The 23,134-nt window shown below is 43.9% G+C and overlaps 1 protein-coding gene across 1 annotated transcript in view; it reads left to right on the forward strand.

The window, feature by feature from the left end:
• Window positions 1-23,134, forward strand: part of NMT1 (N-myristoyltransferase 1) — a 29,529-nt gene that overhangs the window by 1,370 nt on the left and 5,025 nt on the right. The window contains exons 2-8 of the mRNA XM_081029980.1: window positions 11,121-11,229; window positions 13,664-13,808; window positions 18,624-18,742; window positions 19,314-19,405; window positions 20,383-20,499; window positions 21,247-21,417; window positions 22,244-22,352. Coding sequence (XP_080886106.1) covers window positions 11,121-11,229; window positions 13,664-13,808; window positions 18,624-18,742; window positions 19,314-19,405; window positions 20,383-20,499; window positions 21,247-21,417; window positions 22,244-22,352 — 862 coding nt within the window. The remainder of the gene's footprint in view (window positions 1-11,120; window positions 11,230-13,663; window positions 13,809-18,623; window positions 18,743-19,313; window positions 19,406-20,382; window positions 20,500-21,246; window positions 21,418-22,243; window positions 22,353-23,134) is intronic.

Here is a 23,134-nt window from a genome sequence, read left to right on the forward strand (position 1 = left end):
CATGCTTACGGCGCGTCCGGGGAAAAGAGCCTGTTGGACGATAGTTTTCGATGGCACAACACGGGTCAATATAACACTACAGTTCAAAGGGAACGTTACTTATAGAGGTATTGTGTGAACAACGTGACCAGCAATAAACGAATAATAAAACATTTCGCTGCCGTTCACGTTCAATGAGGAAATTCACCAGGCTATACAGACCATAATTATGTTGTAAAATGTCACTACCAGAGAATCTCAAAAGACAAACTTACCTTATAAACCCTACGTAATTAGTGTATAATGTTTTGATCTAAGGTGTCCGTTGCTCCACGTGATCCATAAGTTTCCTAAACAGTATATAATTCTTCCAGCATCTTTGTGAACTTTGCGAAGTAGCCTCACGCTGCAAGAAATTGAGTAATGGTCTTTCTTGTACAGTGTACTTTAGGGTATTTTTCCGCTAGCAACTATCTGTTCCTTGGGCAGGAGAAATGCATCAGTTCTATTTCCACATCAGTTTTCACTCTTGTGAGCCACACCCTGTCATTCCTCTTTCTTCATTGTTACAGTGGCTGGTGCTGACACTCACTCTCCCTATCTATATATTTACAAATATGTTTTTAAACGGAAAGCCATGAGAGTCTTTTGGGTGTATAACTTGCTGTGTCTGTGATCTGTCTGATTTTCACAGCCATCTTGTCATTTGCGGTATTGATGGTACGCCTGGCGGTAAAGGTAGGAGGTAGAGGTCTTTGGATAAACTTTTAAAAAAAATTCTGCTACCTTGCAGAGATGGGAGAATATAGGATTATTTAAATGACTTATAATTTGCCTGTGGTGACTCCTTAGGTTAAAAGATCTAGCTTTTATGTTCTTCAGTCAGCATTAAAAATGAGAAGAATGTAGAGGAAGAGGAAGCTTGTCAAATTGGGTTTTTATAAGACTATTCTTTCGCTATTACTCACAACAGATCTAATGTAATAAAAGCTTTGTTTCGAAGTTTGAGTTTCCTAAGAAAGGAAGAGCTGAGAAAGAGAAAATAGGAACAGGAAGAAGGGAAAGTGCAGCCCTGAGTAGAGAACCCAGTCACAGATGAGAGTTGTTGAATTAGAAGTCATTTCAGAAGTGAAAGTACAGCTTCTTTGCTCTTTGTGTAGCTGCTTTTATTTTTCTCTGCCAAACTGTTGCCCTGAACAGTGTCTATAGCTCTTTAATGAATTTTGTTCCTTATAATCTATGAATTATTTTGCAAAACTCCTTGGCAGAAAGTTCTGTGTTTTATTTATAGTACAGCAAAGTGGTAACCTAACAAAAACTTTGAAGGTTTTTTTTCTTTTTCTTTTTTTCCCCCCGGTTGTTGTTTTTGTGTATCGTTATGGTCTGGGTGAACAAATTAAGTTAATTAGCATCCCAAATCTAGAGGTCTTTATAGTAAATGACTTAGGAGGTGGCAGGTGAAAAGCAGAGGACCCAGCCTGGAGGACAGAGCCTAGTTCTGGCATTTGTATTCTGAGGGAGAGTCAACATTTTTCCATTAAGTATCAGAGGAAACGGTTTGGGGAAGAAGCTGTATGGCACGGTGGGAAAAACATAGACTCTACAGTCATTCAATTCTGGTTTCAAATCCTGGTGCTGATGCTTAATAGTAAACTTAACCTCCAGTTGTGGGAATTAAATGAGATAACATCTGGAATTCGGTCTCCCCCCTTCCTCCTATTCTTTCTTCAAGTCTCTGTCCTCCTTCCCCCAGCTTGCCTCCCTGCCCTTACACATACTGTATTTTTTGTAGCTTTTATCTTGACAGTAACTAAATAACGTGTCCAGCCCCTGCCTCACCTGACTGTAAGGTGTCTTAGAACAGGGTTCATGTCTTTGAGATACCTGGCACTTAGTGTTAATGAATATTTGCTGGATGAATGAATGGCAAATGTTAAAGTCCTTAGCCCAGTGTTGGTGGAGTTTCATTTTTCCTCACTGAGGGGAAAATTTTCCTTATATATACGCTTTCTTTCCCCAAATAAGTGTCATTGTAGGCCTTGCTACACTTTTTATGAAATACCTGCAGAAATCAAGGATTCTCCAATTTACTGTGAAAGTTTTCCACTGTTTTTTGGCTTCTTGGAAATTTTCTTGTCTTATAATACTGGGGGTGCCAAAAAAATGTACGAGTGTACACATTTTAAGAGATGTTAACACTTTGGTCAACGTTGCTCAAGCAGTAGTTTGCGGTAATCAGAAGTGCCTGGAAGCTGATGGTAACCACTTTGAGCACCTCTTGTAATTGCAGAAGTCAAACGTGACTTGTATTCATCTTTAATTTCAGTATATATTAATACAGTTTTTTCCTTTCTTAATATGTGTGTACATTTTTTTGGCACCCTCTGTATTTAAAATGTTTTCAAAAGTGATATAAGAATTGAAGGGGAATAGTTTCTTTCAATGTTATTGATTCTAAAGTATAATATTTGCAATTAGATTATGATAATTCAAACTAACTCTTATTCTCTTAGGCTTTTCTTTCAGGATGCACCTCACAGTGCTTTACGCTAATGAAAGGAGCTACGTTCGTGCACTGGAATCATAGGAAGTGCAGTTGTGTTAGTTTCTTATGTTCCTTTGTGTATAAGTTTAGTTCTTGACTTTTCTAGTCATGTGTTTCTTCCATAATTAAACATTTGGTGAGTATAAATTTCATATGTACATATAAACCCATATGTGTGCACATACATACATATATAGTATGATTGTGTGTGTGTATATATATATATATATATGTATCTGTCTACAGTTTTTTTATCAGCTATTGTTTTAAAACATCCATTCAACAGGGGAGAGGAAGGCAGTATTTTTTTCCCCCATTACTTGCCTGACATAAGTTCCCCTGAGCAACTGAGAAGAGAGTCAGACTATCATCTTTGTGTCGCATCCCCCTGCAGTTATGATTTCATCTCTGTGCTTTAATTGGCTTGTTTTTAGTGAAAGGCTTTCCGAGAGTTATAAAGAATAAACTTTATGAGCTGCCAGATTTTAATTTTGGGGTACCAAACAAGGAAAGTTTACCTGGGTGTTCTGGAACAAGAAAGAACCTTTAGACTGTTTTGTTCCTAGGATTCTTTTGGAATTTACTCTGCGATGTCATTGATACCGTTGAGATGCTGGTAAGCCATTGTCAAGAACCCTTTGATAAGGGAGGTCTCTTTTCCATCCTGTTCTTTTACTCCATACGGACAGATTAAAATGGGTTCTTACAAGTATTCCTCACTTCCTCGTTGTGAGATATTCTCCCTTATGAAGAAACTTAAGTGAAAGGAAAGGAATTCCATAAGCTATCCTCACTTGCTTTTGTTTTATTCATCAGATTCTCCAAGGGGTTCTTTGCATATTTATTTGATGGCTTATAGCTATGTCTATCTGTTGGAAAGAAGAAATCTTTCCAGTTTCCTTTTCTGAAGTTCTCCCTTCGGCGTTTGGTTTTTCAAAACTAGATCAAAGCAGAAATGAAAAGAGAAACCCCATCACTGGTATCAAATAAGTGTTCTAATTTTATTTCCCAATTAAGTGGCAATTAAAAAGAAACTAATCAAGAGCTGCTTCAAAGAGAAGAGACTGGAAAGCCGAAGAAATGAAAAGTAAATGAGAGCCTATTTCAGGGAGACTGCTGCTCGTGGCAAACCAGTTTTGCTGATTTTTCACATTGTTTAACTAATGTGCTCACTCTAAAATTTCTCAGCTTTACTAAGTCTGCAGTTAACCCTTTCCCGATGGAGTCCATAGTTTTGGGTAGCATAGATTCAGTAACTTTAGGAGGATGCCTCTTTAGCTCTTCCTCTTTAACCTTTTATTTGAAATCTCAGCCCTGCAAGCCTCTCTTCCAATTCCTCAAGGAAGATGCTTTTGTGATTGTTGCATTTAAAGGCACACAAGACATGGTATTTTCTATTGAGAGCACCCAAAAAAATGAAACTAAAGTTCTCTGACACGGTCAGTCCTTGCTTCCTAAATTTTCGTACTGCTGCTGACCTTGAGAACACTGTTGTTAAGTGTTCGATAAATGCTGTCTCTTGCTATTGTTACTGTGTGCCGGCCACTGTGCTAAGCTGTTCACATGGATTATCTCTGCTAGACTTCTCTTGTAACTGATTTAGCTTTTGTAGTGAGACTTGGGATTTGCATCTCCTCCTCTCCCTTTGACACCCTGAAGGACCCATTCTGATTTTACTGGATTTCTTTCCCCTACTGCATTGACTTCTACATCCTGATTCTGGGAGTGTGAGTCCAGTCTTTGGATCCATTCTGTAACCCATGGACTTTCCTTAACTAGGAAGCCAGTTGGTGATAGACGTGACCGGCCCCTTTAAACTCTCCTTGATAGACCAATATCTTTTTTGGAGGTCATTCTAGTGTGTGCAATTGCTGCCAGCATTGAGTCATTGCTCAGAAAATTACTGAAAATGGTCTCTGAACAGCATTTGATTTGACCGTGGAGTTGCCAGGTTACAGTCCAGCTCGCCAAAGTAACCCAGAGGCTGTGGAATTTACATTTCAGTCTCATTCCCATTTTAAACTATTAAGTATGTCAGAGCTTTTGTGACCCCTAAATAAAGAGTTTTCCTCCATGACAGGAATTGGCTTGTTCACTCTTAAAACTGGCTATCACGGGGGGGGGTGGCAGAGGATGACAGTAAAAGCAATGTTTTGTAATCCCTTCCCACAACCGACTGTTCTTTTCATAGGCCTCCTAGGGTGCCTTAGCCGTACTAAAGTGTTTTTATTTTTCCTGTTCTTTGGGATTCACAAACAGTTTTTTATATAAATAACTGATTGGTGGACATTTGCAGAGTGTGGGGTACTGCATTAAGTGTTCCTGCAGTCCCAGTGGTTACAGGGCTTAGGCAGCTGCTAGTAATTCATCCCTGGGCACGCTTATCAGTGCTACTTTGTTCACCTCTCTACTAATAGGATTGCTGGTGAAGGTATCATACCTCATGAGTAAATTGATCTGCACAGGGATTTCCTGATGTCTAAAAATGGAATCCAAAGGATCTTAGAGGCTCAGATTTATTTACTAAGTCTCTCAGGAAATTTTGAATTTTAGCCCAAAGATTTAAGTTCTAGTTTTGGGGGGTAGAAAACAAGAGACCGAAAATTGTGAATTTCATTTTCTGAACTCTTTTTTTTTTTTCTTCTGTTGATCTCATAATCAAATCTAAACCTATAGTCTGTATTAGGCATTGGAATCATTTGAAGTAGTTACAGTGGAGCTTTTTTGTTTTAACTCTGATAGGAATAGGACAAGTCCTAAGGAGGGAGAAGACAACAAATAAAGTTGATCATTTAAAATCTTAACCAATGGCTCTAAAGAGCACAGCATGTCCACTGCTTTCATAGAATATTAACACAGCTGTCCTGTGGCAACATCACTGAAGGTTTTCTGACCCTCTTTTGGGCTCCAGCTTTTCAGAGTTTTACTTCTGTTATGCTTGGAAAGCATCAGTCAAGCACATATTTATTGAACTCTTAACTGTGTGCTCAGCACAATGAGAGGTGCTGTGGGAAATAGCTGTCAAAGATGTGGTCGCTACACTTAGGAAATTTTTAACTCTCATTGGGAAGCCAGGAAGCAATATGTACACATAAGACCCGGTATTATGTTATACCCGGTCTTACAGTAAAGTAAAATAAGCCTGGGTCTTATATTAATGTTTGCTCCAAAAGACACATTCGAGCTGATTGTCCAGCTAGGTCTTATTTTCGGGGAAACACGGTCTGTAGATGTAAGTTGGAGGCAGGAGTGGATCCCATACAGACGCAAAACCTCTCTCTCCCAAGTCACTGGGCCAGCACTGGGCCGAAGTAAACTGAAACATTGAAGCTGGTCTGCCTAGTAAATGTACAGCAAGCAAAACCATAGAAAGCTTTCAAAAAGTCCCAAGCTAAATTACACTTACTAATTCGAATTATACCAGAGATCCAGATCTCAAAATGGAAGATTTAGTGCCACCATTACAGTGCCCTGGTTCATCAATAATCTTAGACAGACATCGAGGAGAGCTAGAGTAGGCAGAGGAGGGAGGCTTTTTGGATAAAACATGGCTCACTTTCCTCAGTGCCTTTAATACCTGCTCCTCTAACACACAGACATGTGTTTTAGGGCCCAGTGTGATGGAACAGTGTTCTTTTGGCTTTGGAGATGCTCAGGTAAATTCTCCCAGGGGATAGACTGTAATGTTGGGGGAGGAATACGCCAAGTCTTTAGAGATTGGGGGCTCGTCCTTGGGTGCTAATTGGTTAGCTGTGGACCAGTTTGCCTCACATCTGTGGGCCTTGGTTTTCTCTTCCGCGAACAGCAGGTTATCGCAGATGGCCTTGAGATCCCTTCCAGTTCTTGTGGTTTAGCTTCCACAGTAACCACTCACTGTTCCTCAGCCACACACTGTTGAGTGGATTTTGTCATCCAGTGGGATTGAGGGGAGGCCCATGTTACAGACACTCACTGCTCATGTTGGCTGGCAGTTCGGTGCTCCTGTCGCTCATCTGTCAGCTTGCCCTTTCCTCCCACCCACTCACACCCTGGCACTGCATTCTGTCTCCAGTAATAAGTACTGAGGTTCATTTTCCATCTCCTCCCCCAGCCCTGGCTTTCTACCAGAGCATCCATTGGATTTCTTATATATTTGAGATTAGAATATTTTGGCCTTCATTAAAAAATGACATTGCTTGATTGCTTTTCTTTCCTGTTTCTGGGTCTGTCATTTGCTAATTCACCCCATGTTCATTAGGTTGTTGTTCATTAATGACTTGAGTTGATCAGCTTTACTTTAGAATATAAATTTCATATTTTTTGTGAGCTCCCTTTGAATTTCAGGCACACACCATTCTCCCCTCCCAAAAAAGAAAGCAGATTTCACTAATTCTCGCTCATTCTTTTTGGACTTTGATTTGCTGTATTGCAACGTTCTGGCCAGTCTCTGGAGTATGTTAAGCTGACTGGCAGGCATAGAAACTCTGCGGGATTTTTGTGTCAATTTGTAGAATCCCAACATGTCCTGGGACTTCAGGTCCCTTTAAAAACGATGCCAGAGTTTTAGAGAAGGATAGCAGCTGGCTTCTGTGGGGTCCTCTGGTTTGGTTCTCCCCAGATCCAAACAGGCCGTTGTGCTGTGAAATGGTATTAGCTTCCTAGGATGCTTCTTGAAGATATACTCTCAAGGCCTCTGAACTTGGGTTTCTTAAGAATAATCATAGTTACCTTGAAAGCTAACCCTAGTGAGCTCCTGGGAAGTCTTTTCTCTGAGTCAGTTGTCTTCCTATTTGAGGTGTGGACTAGAAGACCGTGCTGAACTCATAATGTGTTCTCTTGGATGTGGCGCAATACCTGCCAGCTCAGTAAAAATTACTCTTTTTTTAAAAAAACCTCCCCTTTGTTCTTCAGCTGTCTCTATGCTTGATGTACAAGTTGAAACAGGGTTGTTGCTTTGTAGCTGCTTGTGCAAATTCAAGCCAATACAAGGAAAAGGAAATTAGCTCTGTGGTTTTAGTTTGAGTCTTGGAGTTTGCTAGGCACTTGTATTAATAATGCATAAAATGGGACAAACGTTCAGCCCCAGGTCCTTCCACAAAAATGGGGTCCTTGAGGAGGTGGCTGCACAGAAGTGTCTCCACTGAGTTAGCAAGAGCAACGGCAGGAAGGTAGCTTTTAGTGATTTTGCACACTTGTAAAGACATCTAAAGTTGGAGGCAGTCATTTCTTCTTTCTTGTGTGGAATTGTATTTAGTAAGTAACCAGTTGGTTAATATGTAGCAATTCTTTACCTTGACCATTTTGATTTCTTTTTTCCATAAAATAATGAAAAACAATTCTTTTTTATTGTATGTTGACATGATTTAATACCATACAGCAAAGAAAATATAATTAACTAAAATTGCGTTTAACCGATATAGAAGAACCTTAGAAATGTAATAGTTCATGAGAGTAAAGTACCAGAATATTTCACATAGTTAATGTGAAAACACATGGTTTTGTATAAAGTTAAAATAAAGCAAAAGTAAACAGTGTTTTTGGTGTATACATGTGTAAGTGACAAAAATGGTGGTGGATACACTCGTGCAGGAACCAAGGGCTACCTCGCCCCCCATGCTGGGAGTGTTGCCTGTTGTTCACTCATAGCTTAGTCTCTGCCCAGGATTTATCCTCAACTGAGGACAGTACCTTCCCCAGGAGATGCTCTCTCCAGACAACCTGCACCCCAGGCCTGGCTGATGTGGAAATGAAACGCCAGCTCCGTGGGGTCCCAACTTCCCATTGCTAGGAAGACTCACTTAAACTGTCTCAATTATAAAGGAAGCGGATTGGTTCATTTAATCTGTTTCAGGCATGATCTGTTGATACTCGGAAACACCTTTAGACTCGCTCCTAAGCCACAGGGTCTGGCTGCAGTATATGCACATTGTACACGGACAGCATGGAATCTGAAACCTAGTGATGACGTGTTTGGAGTGACAGTGTGCTCACAGCGTTGTATTGAGAAGTCACCTGGAGACGATGGAAAGCTTTCTTCCAGTGTTTTACTCTGTAGACTCCTGGAGGCTGTCCTGTCTGGGGTGGGAACGAAGGTAGGAGATGCCCCATTCTCTTGGGCCCCCTGATGTCAGTGAGAACGGTGAGGCCCTGGAGTGGCAGTTGCCAGTTACAGTTCTTGACCTTCAGGGTCAAAGCACACGGAAAACCAATTCTTACGGTAATTCATATAGAGGGACCAGAGAATTCATTCCATACGCTGAAATGAATAAGGATTTATAAAGTGTATCGACAATGGGATGCTGATTTGTCTCCTAACATCAACCAGTTTTTAACCCTTATAATGCTGCATGTATTCCAGAGGAGTGAGACTCCCCCTGGAATAAGAAAACCACATAGAGTGGTCATAGGCTGCAGATGGACTTGTGTGTGATAACAAAATCGAGTTATTCAGAGAAAAAGATAATCTTCAGGCCATAAGTGACTTTATGGTTCCTGGTTTTCTGCCTTGGCCTTGGGGGTTTTGCTGTGCATCAGGCTTGAAGGAGTTTATCGCCCCTCTGAATGTCACTGGTCATCCTTCCACCTTACGCCTTCTGTGTCTCATTAATATACTGTTAGGTTGGTGCAAAAGTAATTGCGGTTTTTGCAGTTTTTTTTTTTTTTTTTTTTTTTAACCTTTTAAACCGCAATTACTTTTGCACCAATCTAATACGTCGGGGGTGCACTTGCATTGGGACTTCATGACCTTACATTTGGACTGAAGTAACCTCCAGCCTTTCCTGGATCTCCCTGACTTCACAGTCTCTGCGTCAGTGGCCTGAAGAGAGGCCTGCACAGGTGGGTTGCACGCACAGTTATTCCAGAGCAGGGGCAGGTGAGGATGTATGAGCTAGGTAGGAACTGAGTGTCATGGGCCAAGGGAAACATTGGGCTTGAGACCTTCCAGGCTAAGAAGCTGCTGTCACTAGGCTTTCAAGTATGGGAGGCACACATGCAAAGCCATTTTCACAGAGGTGAGTCCCACAGCGGTAGAGAGTATAAGATGATGCAGAAAGATTGTGAAGTCAGGGAGATCCAGTAAAGGCTGGAGATAACTTTAGTCCAAGTGCTAAGGTCCTGAAGTCTGGATGGGAGTGCTGCTCCCAGGACTAAAGAAGAGATGAGTCTGAAGACGTTCTGCAACAGGAAATGGCACGACAAGGTTACAGATCGCCTTCTCCCAGTACACACCACTAGCTGTACAGTGATAATTTATTCATAATAACCCCAAGGCATTTTAAGACCATGAAGGTTTTCTGAATTATAAAATAAAGCTTAAATGGTATTTACCATAATGGCATGGAAAATGTATTTTCCGCTGTTAATTCTTTGAAAATTGGTTATCTAGAACATGTAGCTAAAACAATGCCCTGAGCTTAGCTCATCGTGCAGGTTAGGGTTCACTGTACTCTCAGATGGGACTTCTAATTTTGACTTTTTAATGGAAGAATTCCAGGGAGGATGGCAGAGTGATATCAGGCATTACTCCCAGACTAAAAATGCCAGCATCGATTTAGACATGGCAGAAACCAACGATATCAGTAATTAGGAAAGCAGGCTACCAGGTGAACCTTAAAATTCATCAATAAAATGAGGGGAACCCAGAATCAAAACTAGTATCATAAAATTAACAAGAATTGGGAGAAAACATTTGGGAGCAAACGAATGGAAAATGTCAAAGAAACAGTAAAATATATATGATTTGTATCTCAATAAAGATATTGAGCGACAATACAGAAAATGATGGTAAAAGATTACAGGAATGTGACTAGGAAACTTTTTGCTGCATTGGGTATGCCGCACAGAAGGAAAGCGGCATGAGGAAGTCCCTGTTACCATGTTCACACTCACATGCACACACGTTTCATGTAATCTCTTTGTGGCAGGAGTGGCTGGGTGCTTTACTGTTGTTTTCTCAGATTCCTGGTGCTGGGTTTTGCCTGTGGTGATCACCCAGTCTGAGCCTGCTGACAATTGTCCTCGATTGTCTGGGACTGATTTAGGCATTGCTCGTAATGAACAATTTTGGACACAGAGCACAGCAACATTAAACTGCCTTTTTCCTTGTTCCTTCTTCCCTTTCCAATACTGCCTTGTGATTTAGACCCAGCTGGGGAAACTCATTAAACCTAATGCATTGGGAGGGTGGGAGTGGGAGTGAAGAAGTGTTGCCACAGAGACCACTTTTGGCTGTCATCTTTTTAAAGTTAGGGCTCTAAGGACGTATTGGTGGTATGAATGCCCTGTTAACAGTTATCATTTGCCTTTGGTGCCAGCAGCCTGGCCACCTAAAGAAAATAAACATAAAATAAAAATAAGAACAGAAAAGGTCCTTTCAAACAAATAGGACATTCCTTGCACAGCACTCCCTCCCTGGGAGCAGGTGGGAGCGGGGAGGAGAGCTGTCTTTTCTGGTGTCCTCCAAATGCCCCTTCTGGGAACCTGGATCCTCCAGTCTGCTTCTGAAGCCAGCAGGCTCGATTAAGGAAGGTCTGTCCCCACAGAAAGCTCTTTGTCAGTGTAGCCCAAAACAGATGATTTTTTAAAAACCCTGCATCGGTATTTACTTGTCTTACAGTGGTTTGAGTCCAGCCAATGACACTGGAGCCAAAAAGAAGAAAAAGAAACAAAAAAAGAAGAAAGAGAAAGGCAGCGAGACCGATTCAGCTCAGGACCAGCCTGTGAAGGTAACAAGAAGGCTCTGTTTTCTTGCGACCGGGAGTCGCTTTTTCAAATGAGTGTTGGGGTAAGTGTATAGGGACAGTTTCGATTGACGATCTCCACTGGTATTACTTCAAGATGGAGGAGCTGGATCCCTCTGCTGTCCTCTGCTGCCCTAGACCTAGGCGATGAATCTGCTGTCATACCTTAAAAGACACAGCTGGTTAGACATTGACCCCCGAGCATGGTGTCCCCCCAGAATGCACAGGTATATGACTGCATGTGATGCTGTGCAAAGTGCGGGAGAGTGGTTACGTTGTGCCAGCCCCTGCTGCCTAGAGCAGTGGTTCTCAGCCTTTCCCATGGTACCCACCACTGTGGGAAGACAGGCCTATTTTTAACACAGACCCTTGTGGACTGCAAGCATTCTCTGAGTGCTGCAGTCTTTCTAATGCAAACTCTGAGTCCGAGAATCAGTTTCAGTCCCACTAATTGAGAACCACTGGCCTAGAGCTTACGACCTAAGACTGACACACTGACCTGAAGCCCAGAGGTATGGATAAGGATTATGTTGTTGCGTAAATAAGACATTTAAAAAAGGGAAACATTTTATTTCAATTAAGTACTGTCCTCTTTAAAGTAGGCCCTGGGGGAAGCTCAAAACACATCTATAATTCCTCTTTTAGAATTGCCCGCAAAACATTTGTAAGCCTCAGAAGCAATCCAGTCTCAGGCCAGTCCACCCACGCTTTGCTTTATGCCTCAGATGGTACGCTCCAACTTGAATCTTATATCTTACTGAGATACGGCTCCGAGTAATGTTTTATTGTTTTCAACATCAAACCCACTATGAAAAAAAACACCACCATTTTGGCCATCATGTTGCCTAGGTTCTTGCCGGGCACTTCATTTAAATTAACCCCAAACCTTCAACATCCCTGCAAGGTAGGTGGGGGTCTCCTCATTTTAAAGACGAGAGGTGGCTTATCCAGGTCTTTTAGTCAGGAATTCTAGACCAAGCTCATGCTTGGGCTTTAAGGATTTTTGTTTGTTTCTTTGTCTGGGTTTGGATATTTGGTGACTCTAGGGGTGTTTGAGCTCACGCCTGTATTAATATTGTTTACTTTGAAATTAGAATATTTTAACAAAACACCATTTACATAGCCCTTCTGTTTTCCTCTTTATAAGAGTGATGCAGTTCATTGTAGAGAATTTAGGAAAAAAACATAGCAAGAGGAAGAAAACTAAAAATCACTTACAATCCTAGAATAAGCAGTATAAACATATTGGTTTATATTCTTCTTTTCTTTCACAATCTAAATGAAAAAATATATATATAATAAAGTATTAGAAGAAAGTATGGGTATTTTTATAATCATAAGTGTGACGTCAGACCCATAAAGAAAAATGGACAAATTTAAATTTCTCTGTAAAAATCAAAAGATAAACAATAAACTGGGAAAATATTTGTAATAATACATGAATCAGTCCATTTAAAGTTATGAAATGAGGCAGTTCACAAAGAAAAAATATAAATGTTCAATCACTTTACAAAAAGATGGTGAAACAATGAAAGAAGTGAAAATGAAAGCAGTGTTTTTTTCCTCCTAGATTGGCAGAGATTAAGATTTGGTAAATGATGAGAATCTGGAGAAGCACACGCTCTCGTACACTGTTCATTGGGGTATTAATTAATAGTCTCTTTTTAGAGTGCAAGTAGACAGTATACATTATAATTTCAAATGTGCATCTCCTTTGACCCAGAAAGACTCTTTTCTTGGACTTGCAGAAATACATATCCCAGTGAACAAAAATAGATGTACAAGAAAGTTCATTGTAGCATTGTTTGTAACACTGCAGGACAAAACCACCAAAGTGCCCATTGGTAGGGGGTTGGCTAAATATATGGTCCATGCACCTGGACTCATTTGTTAGAATGGGCGAGGTCCCTGTGGCCTCATGGGAAGGTCTCGAAGACATAGTGTTTAAAGAAGAGCAGTTTGTAGGCTAACACTGTACAATCCAATTTTAGTTCTTAAAATTGTGTGTGTTTGAAACTTGCATGCAAAAAAGTCTGAAGTTATATTTGCCTCTCCTCTATCTTTCAAATTAAAACTGTTGATGACAAAGGTTATATTTGAGGGATGACATTGTTAATCATGTTTTACTTTCTATGTGTATTACACGTTTCTGCATTGTTTGGAATTTTATACCGAGCATGTGTTACTTTTGCCATCAAATATCACAAGGAAGGGAAGAACCCTGTAGGAAGCACCCACCCATCATATTTTTCATCTTCAACAACTTCCTCCAGTTGTCATACAGTATATGAGTCTTGGGATAGGACAGGATCCACACCACTTCTTTTAATCGTACCCCTTTAACTCTTGAACCTGTCATTAATCAGAAGTGCTTATTAACATAATGGGCCTTTTGTCTCCCTCACTTTGTCTTGTCCAGATGAACTCTTTGCCAGCAGAGAGGATCCAGGAAATACAGAAGGCCATTGAGCTCTTTTCAGTGGGTCAGGGACCTGCAAAAACAATGGAGGAGGCCAGCAAGCGAAGCTACCAGTTCTGGGACACGCAGCCTGTCCCCAAACTAGGTATGGATGTGCTTCCTTCCCCAGGCGAAGGCAGGGGCAGAGGACGTGCCCTCGCCACGCTAAGGGTGATGCATTGAATGTGTGAGGGAGGACAGTAGATAGAGTCCTGGAGTTCCTTGGTGGTTATTTTTAGAGGATAGTCTTTCAAATGGATTATAGAAAGACCATTGTTCAGGGACCTTATCATTGCACAGTAGCACACACTGAGAACAAATAATGGTTCTTTTAGTCTTTCATCGTCCAATATAAATCTATAAAGAAAAACAGTGCTTTGGCGCATGAGTGGGGATGTCTGCCCATGGGTCTATCTTCTCACATAGATTTTTAATAGAAAAGAGACTTGTCTTGTTTATGTGGGCAAATGTTTAACTCTGGAATGGGCCAAGTCGCCAGCCTCTTCCCCTTATCTCTTGCTAGTGCACGCTTACTAAATGCAAAGTAGTTTAACATTTTGCTTAACAGTGATGGTTCAACATCTAGAATACCATATGCGGGTTTGTTTGGTACCCCTTAAAAAAGCTACAATGAACTCTAAAAGGGTGGGACAGGCAGAACATCTAAAAAGATTCCAGAAGAGACTGGACATAGCAGAGTTAGAGATGCCTGCTGAGACTAAGCCACAGCTAACTTTGATGGCTAACTTCAGAGGGCAGGCAGTGACGAAAAGTTTCTGGAGCAGTTGCATCACGATTCTTAGCCCATTGATAGCCCAACTCTTATTTTTTATGTGACTGGAAAAGAGTGTGTTGAAAAAAACAATGTGTTCCAACACCAAATATAAAGGACCTTCAGGTTGTTGATGTTACTGCTCCCTTCCAGAAACAGTGTGGCTTGACAGTTGTGTTTCTTAGGGAGAAGGGTGGGGAGACTGGTGAGGGCCAGCTGTGCCCGAGAGGATTCATCTACTCCAGAAGTGGGGAGTATACAGTGCAGAGCCTTGCTGCTCGAAGTATAGTTCTCAGGACGGGCATTGCTTAAGAGCTTGTAGAAAGGCAGAACCTCAGGCCCTACTCCAGACCTGCAGAATCAAAACTTGCAGGGGATTTGTGACCACTTTGGAAGTTTCAGCTCTGCCCGAGAGCCGTCCTTGGAGAGCTTCGCCACAATCCAAAAGTAAGCTGAGGTGCGCCCTTCTAGGGGTTGGAAAGCAAAGCACCGCCCGGATGGTTATAAGTCATGAGTCAGCAAGCAGGCACTCTTCCAGAACCCTGTCCCACCCCACCCACCTTGTCTTTCGGACTGCCTGGGTCACCCAGGTCCCAGGCCCGCTGGCTAAGTCCTCCAACAAGGCTTGGGTCACAGTAATGCTGTTCCTAGGACATTACTAGTAACGGGTCCCAGCGATCAGTCGCCCATGGGAAGCAGGAAGAACTCGGAGAGCCACACACTCTGCCTCTGAATGACATGCACACAGGCATTTAGTGGTGACTGCCAGACATCTTGGCCCAGTCATCAGATGGGTTTTGGGGTTTTTTATTTTTCATTAGGGATTTGCAAATGGGTAACTTAGCTCCATTCTTCATTGACAGTGGGACCTAGGGATGAGGTGAATTAGGTAATGGGCTTCTTCTGTTGCTCTTCAGTCCACTTACTCTTTGTTGTTTGCCTCACTTTCTCTCCCTGTAAGTGTAGAAAGTGCTGCAGTTTTGTTTCCAGAAAGCTCATGAGAAAGCCACACAGTTGCTCATGGGCCCTGACGCTCTCAGGAAGGTATAGCAAGGCTCAGTACTATTGTTTTCTGGACGTGCCTTCTGTGCAGTGTGTGGTGTGGGGCTCTGGAAGAGGCTCTGAGCATCTGACCAGCCTGCCGTTCAGGTCCGTGGCCCGTCAAGTCCAAGTGCAGGATTCCTTTGTTTCCGTGAGTCAGCCCATAGCAAGTACATTACATGCATCAGCTGGTCTGTGTGGCTGAGGTGTCACCCTCATTCTCCTTCAAGTATCTTTAGGGTAGTGTGATTTCTAGCCTCTTGCCTTAATTTTTTTCCACTTAAATGGGGCTAATGACTGTAGAACACAAGCATATCAAGTGTACTGTGTTTTCAGCACTCCCCACCTTTTTGGGGAGAGTTATAATTAGATTGTATTCCACTAAAGAGACAATTCTTTCGAAGTTTAAAATCATCCTAACTTCACCATTGAAAGGCCTAAACAGTAAGTGTTTTAGACTTACAACAGTTCTGTGTGCTCCCAAATAAACTTTTGATCTCCCTTTTCAGATTATATCATTTTACTTTTTAAAAGTCACCTATGTTCGTTTCATTCTCGCCACAGAACTGGTGCGTTCTGAGATTCCATGAATAAGGGGTGAAGAAGTAAATGGAAATGCTGTTGCACACAGGACCTAGTAACCAACCTAAAAGAAAAGATTTGGCCTTGAAATTATTGTGAGACAGTCGTGAGCCTCATAATAACATTTCGATCAACGACGGACCATATGCAGTGGTGGCCCACGAGACTATAACGGAGCTAAAAAATTCCTATCACCCAGTGACATTACTGTTGGTATAAACAGACCTGTACTGCCAGCCATCCGATAATGGGCAGTGTATAACACTTGATATTGATAGTAAACAACTATGTTACTGGTTTATGTGTTTATTATACTGCTTATCGTGATTCTAGAGTGTGTTCTTTCTATTTATAAAAAACAAGAAACAGTTTGTTGTAAAACAGTATGCTGTGTGACGCCGGCAGCAGCCTCGTGCATCTCGTGTTTGCCACTTCCCTTGCCTGCATCTTTTTCTCTTAGGCTTGATCTCGTGTTGTTTTGTGCAGTAACGTGCCGTACAGGCTCGTAGCCCGGAAGCCATAGGCTATGCCATAGAGCCTAGGTGTGGAGTAGACTAGACCACTAGGTTTGTGTAAGTGCATTCTGTGTTCGCACAACGATGAAATCTAATGATGCGTTGCTCAGAACATATCCGTATTGTTAAGCAGTGCACGATTGTACAGTGGGAAAGACCACTCTCCCAAGCAAACCTCTTGGAGAGTCAGATTGTAAATAGGAGGTAGCCAGGTGCTTCCGTGCTGTGTGTCCCTGTTGCCTGCACTCGCCAGTTTCTTGGTAGTGTTTTAGCACATTGGTAATGTCTCTTTTCTTGACTTATTTCCCCAGAAGACAGGACAGCTTGTAGGGACAGGGACCTTGTCTTTTCCTAGTGATATCCTAGTGCATAATGCCTGACGCATGGTATCTTGTCCATGGAAATCATTTAGAAAAAAAAATTAGAAGATTCTGAAGTTAAATGTATTTTGGAAAAGGTATAAATTCAGTATAAGACAAGGAAAATGAACTGGCACCTAGACAAGACGAGAGCAGAAATCCTTGGTGTTTTCTACAGGTCTGGCCTTAGCTTTATAGGCTCAAACATGTTTACATGGTAGTGAATTGGAAGCAGATTGACTTATATTAAATTAATTCACAAGGGCTACTTTATAAATAAATCCAAAGGCCAGTTTCTAAACTAGGGAAGAAAAATATCACCTCTCTCCCAAGCAGACCTCTTGGGGAGTCAGATTGTAAATAGGAGAGAGCCAGATGCTTCCCTGCTGTGTGTCCCCACTGTCACCTGCACTTTCCAGTTTGTGACCCTTGGCATGTTGGTAATGTCTCATTTCTTGAATATTTCCCCGGAAGACAGGGCGTCTTGTGGGGACAGGGACCTTATCTTGTCCTGGCTGTGCCCTAGTGCGTGATGTCTGATGCACGGTTGGTGGTCAGTAAATGTGTTGAGTAAAAGAGAGGTAGGTGACCAGTCCTGATGGCGTTGTCTGCAGCTCATAACCAGATGGAGCCATTTCTACTACACCTGCTCCACGGATCCGTTACTGGGAGGGTTTAGAGCTGCCTGTTGTACGTTAGAATGATGTATTTGGACCAGGAGTCTGAAAGTCAGTAAAGACATGAATTGAGTGCCTAGTGTGTACCGAGTCCTATGCTAGGAGCAAGCAGTGTACTGAGTGGGTCCCTTTTGAAGATTCACTTTTCAAAATGTGCTGAACATTGCATTCTTCCAAGTGTGAATGAGCTCTGAATTGTAGAAACTAACTCCAACAGCCAGAAAGAAGTGGTTGATTTGTCCCACATTTATCAAATGAGTCTGATTTGGCTGTGGGTGGGAATCGGGGCTGTGCCTTCTGAGTTCCCCCAAGCACACCTCACACACTCCACAGAGGAAGAGTGTCTGTCCAGGGTGGGGGTGGTGTCAGAGCCTAACTTCCCGGCAGCATTGTGTGGACTCAGTGATTCAGCCTAAAGGTACTCGCAGGGCTCTAAACACAGAGGGCCTGAGTTGGCAGTAGCATTTAACTGGCTCACATTGCCGAAAGCTATGGCTGGCAGGGCCAAGACCCAGCCTGGCGCCTAGATGCCATCATCTGGTTCAGGAATGGGCCCAGTACATTGTTGCTGTTGACACAAAAGCAGCCTTGTTGTAACTCCTTCTGAATCCATCCAGGTCAATGGACCTGGGCCAGAGCTGTGACAGCTCTCTTTACACCAACCAGGAGGCAGCAGGCCAAATAGTCAAGATAAATGTTTGTCATTCAGTAATCAGAGGGAGATGTAAAAGGTTTCTCAAAAAAACCAACCACCTTGGATCCCAGTGATTGTTCTGAAGTTTTGCCATGAATTGGCCCTCAGTTAGGGGCCAAGGGTAGCAGGAGAGACAAGACGGTCTGCATTTGCCAGGCACACAGTGTTCTTCAGATGGGGGCTCCTGGGGACAGAAGGAGTTTGCTGTGGTCAGTTTTTCACCTGAGCTTCCCTCCCCCAGGAGGCAGAAGGTGAGGTTCATGGCTGTGCTCTTCTTCCAGGAGAAGTGGTGAACACGCACGGTCCCGTGGAGCCTGACAAAGACAACATCCGCAAGGAGCCCTACAGCCTGCCCCAGGGCTTCACCTGGGACGCCTTAGACCTGGGGGATCGAGGTGTGGTGAGTAGGCTCAGCGTGGACGGGGCACCACTGGAGCCCTGCTGTCGTGTAGAGACAGCTTCTGTTCAAGCCTTCAAGGACTCTCTTGAGAGCTAAGTCGAACGAGTCTGAAGAGAACCCCCCACTCCTCGTCCCCCGATCTATTGCCTCTGGAGCCGGCCCAAGACTCTACAGAAATATCACTTGGCTTCTTAGCCAGGTTGAGAGGTAGCCTCTGTAGCTACTCAAGATAGATACCCTTTTTTCATGCTTTTATTTTTCTTGTTCATTCATTCATTCATCCCTTTGTGTTAAGGAGGGAGTGGTTGGTTAGTTGGATGACATTCTTGGTTGTCTGCCACTTTATGTACTTAAGTTTGCCACTCTGCCCCTGGGTGGCTCAGTTTCCCATTACAACTAGGGTGCTCATTCCCAAAGAGTCCCTGTCATGCCTGGGATGGAAAGGATTTGTGAGATTAAACATAGTTTTTGGTAGTTTGCCTTGTCCTCTGAAAAGCTTGGAGCCCCAGGGTATTAGAGTTGGCCCCCAGCTAGCAGAATACCTCTAAGGCAGCTCCGTATTTCTCTACAGCTGAAAGAATTATACACCCTCCTGAATGAGAATTATGTGGAAGATGATGATAACATGTTCCGATTTGATTATTCTCCAGAATTTCTTTTATGGTGAGTTGTAAGGGCTTTTTTTATGGTTCCGGGGCAAGGCTGAGAGCAGAACCACCACAGGGCATCAGAGTTTTCATCCTTGCCAAGCCAACCTTTGAATGTCAAGTTAGTGTGTAATTTCTGAGTTCCTGCATCTGAAGGAGACTTGCTTCCAGTGGAGCTTAGAATCAAAACCTTATTTCAGATCGCATGACTGGGTGAGGGAGACTTTGTGGAAATGGTACCCAGAAGAAAAGATCGTGTATTGCCTGGTGACTTTATGTAAAAAGGGAAGGAGGTATGAGAGCTAAGATTTAAAACAAGGGTCATTTTCTATCCAGTTCCTGAGCTCTCGGTTATACGAAAATGGTTTTACCCAGCTGAGCCCTCTACCATTTTGGAAGGTAGAGGAATGAGGCTGAAATGTAGAAGGGGCTGCCTGATGGAGGAGGGAAAGGAAGAATGGGCAAACAGAGACGGGGTGAGTGATGGAGCCCAGAGGGGAAATGGAAATGAGCTCCAGGGGCTCTGCAAGTGGCTCCCAGCCGCGGGACCCACTGGACTCGGAGCCAAGGAAGCCAGTCCTCTGGCTTAAGCTGTCAAGAGTGAGTGAGCACAGGGTGGCCGCTTAGCTCCGTTGGTTAGAGCATGTTGCTGGTAGCACCAAGGTTGCCAGTTCAATCCCTGCGTAGGCCACTGTGAGCTGCACTCTCCTTAAAAAAATAATAAGAGTGAGTAAACACAAAGAAATTGGATCGAGTATAAAGCCCTCAGTATGACAGCCTTAGATTGGTAGGTGAGTAGGCCAAGTGGGCTAAGCAGCAAGAAGGGGCCATGGCTCGATTCCATTTATGTCCCGGAGGGATTGGCCTTAAAGAGAATTTAGCTGTTAACCTCCAGGGAGGTGGTAGCATTGAGGCTAGAACCAAACTCGGGATGACAACAGCCGGCCCTCCCGCTGGCGAGCAGCACTGCAACTGCAGCCCTGTTTTTTCTAGGGCTCTCCGGCCTCCTGGCTGGCTCCCTCAGTGGCACTGTGGGGTTCGAGTGGTCTCAAGTCGTAAGCTGGTAGGGTTCATCAGCGCCATCCCAGCAAACATCCACATCTATGACACGTAAGTACCAGCGCCACCCGCAGCCCCACCTCCCCACCATTCTGCTCAGTCTGAGAGGGAAGGGAAGGCAAAAAGGTACACTGACCTTCCACAAAACAAAGAGGAAGGTCCCATGAAGGGAGGGAACTGGGGCTCTGGGGATAGAAATTCATAGTAAAAACCTCCTGTTTTGCTCTGATTTGTTGATGGTTTTCTTGTCTGGGACCTGCGCTGCAAGGGGTCTACCCCGAGGGCCAGTGCACCACCGAACAGGAGCTCAGTGTTTGCACTTGCACCTGTCACGTGTTGATGCACGCGAGCAGCTTCAGAAATGGGCCGGAGCCACTGTGACTCCCATCCAGATAGTCAGGGCCTCAAGCTCTGCTGTCTACTCTCTGGAAACGTCAGAACCATCTGCCACAGTCTTCTGGGCTCATAGGCTGTGGGTTCTCGTTGGAGACAAAGCTCTTGCAATCCTAGAATATCCTTTGACTTACTCTGTGAGGTTCCCTGTCTGCTAAAGGTGGGACACCCCCAGCTTGCCAGGGAGATGCTGGCAGTGCCTTCAAATAAAGCAGTGTGGTGGAGACCCGCTTACCTTTGGAAGTAGAGTCTGTTGAGAGAGGAGTCCACGTGCTGACTGCCAAGTGCAGCTGGTGGCAGAACACGTCTGCTGAAGGCCCCATCCCTCCAGGAGTGGCTGCATGTGCTGGAAGGGGTTACCTTCCCTATTAAAAACCTCATCATGGTTTTTTTCTCCCTCTTCAGAGAGAAGAAGATGGTGGAGATCAACTTCCTGTGTGTCCACAAGAAGCTGCGCTCCAAGAGGGTTGCTCCCGTTCTGATCCGCGAGATAACCCGGCGGGTTCACTTGGAGGGCATTTTCCAAGCTGTTTACACGGCCGGGGTGGTGTTACCAAAGCCTGTCGGCACCTGCAGGTAATCACCTCTTCCTGCAAGGCCCTAGACGTCCTGGCATGCCCGTTCCAGTGGAGGAGCTGTGTCACTGTGTGTCACTGCTCTGCCTTGCAGCCCAGGGCATGGCCAGGAGCGTCTTGCTTCTCTAATGTCTGATGACATGGGTGCTGGGTGCCTACAGGAGTCAGGTAGGGAGCAGGGAGGAGTGAAGGGGGAGGATATGGGGAAGGCAGACTGGAAAGGGCGTGCCCTATCCAAAGGGGTTAGCCATTCTCCACTCCCATTCATTCCTGCCCTTTGGAAACAAGAGGTCAGTCTCTTGGGGTTTTGTTTTAGTTTTTAAGGAGGAGCCCAAATCTGGATTTTTATGGTAAATGTCCGAAAGTTTTACATGGCTCAATTGTGTTTTGAACATTGTGTGGGCCAAAGAGCATGTCTGATCCTTGTGTGACCCACGGACAACTTCAGCCTCAGAAAGTAGTTTGAAACAATCACAGTCTGTGCCTCAAGAACTTCAAAGGGAAAACACCAGGCAAATGCGGTAGAGGAGGGAGGAGAAGGGTGGTGAACACTCAGAGAACTGTTAAGTCTTTTCCGTTGACTGATTCCCGGAGTGAGGAGCCCTCTTCCCAGACAGCTGCTGTAACAGGCTTTGCTTTTGAAATTGAGAAAGAAAAATAGGGAGAAAGAGAATCCAGAAGGAACTCTGGCAACTCAAGCAGGGCAGAGCCTCTGGCTCAAGTGGTGTCTCATGCCACCTGCTGGCCATCTGGGGATCTCCAGGCCATTGCCCTCTGAATGGGACTTGCCAGAATCCTCTGAGGACAGGACATTTGTGTCCCCACAGATATTGGCATCGATCTCTAAACCCACGGAAGCTGATTGAAGTGAAGTTCTCCCACCTGAGCAGAAACATGACCATGCAGCGTACCATGAAGCTCTACCGACTGCCAGAGGCTAGTGGTTCTCTCGGGTGATGGGCAGAGGGCAGCAGGCTGAGGAGGGCCTGTCTGTCCGCAGGAAACGAACAAGGCTTTGGGTCGGGGGAGGGAGTCAGAACAGATTCCTAGACTTGCCATTGTCGTTGTCTATAGTAAGGGTTTTATTTTAGTTTGACTTTCTCAGTTCTCCTGCACCTGGGCTAGCTTCTCTGCCATCTGTTGATAGGCTCAGAGAACACCTCTTCTCTGTAATTTTAGCCGAAGGGAGTCTAAATAGAAAAATGAATCTACTCACTGAACTGCAACACATGCCCGAGCCCAGAATAAATAAGCTAGAGAGTGCTGCTCCTTCTGCCACATCAGGCAAAGGAACAGATGACCTGGGCTTGTGAGGGAAGCCCAGATTTCGAATCCCAATCCCCCTCATCCAGATTTTGCCATTGAAGAACTGGGCAACCTAGAGTGAGCTGGTTTTTTAGCCTGTGCCTCAGTTTCCCAACAAAACCAATGGTCCATGTTCTCCAGTTGTGCTTTGAGGATCCTAATGGATCATTCAGTGGCTTCCCTTCCCTCCGAGTTTTTCCAGGTGGTTACACAGTTAGTGGGCGCCTTCTGATGAGAGGCTGTCTGCCTGGGCTCACCAGCCAGCAAACTGGATCAATCCCCCTGGACCCAGCTAATCCACCACTGGATTGGGGTCATTAGTGTTCTGTTTTGAGAGATGGCTGCAGGCAGTTAGTCGCTGCCCAGAAAACCCGCGTCCGGGAGCTGTGTTAGGTATCTTCTCTGTTGTTACT

This window comes from Rhinolophus hipposideros, assembly GCF_964194185.1.
Source record: "Rhinolophus hipposideros genome assembly, chromosome: 20".
Taxonomy (NCBI): domain Eukaryota; kingdom Metazoa; phylum Chordata; class Mammalia; order Chiroptera; family Rhinolophidae; genus Rhinolophus; species Rhinolophus hipposideros.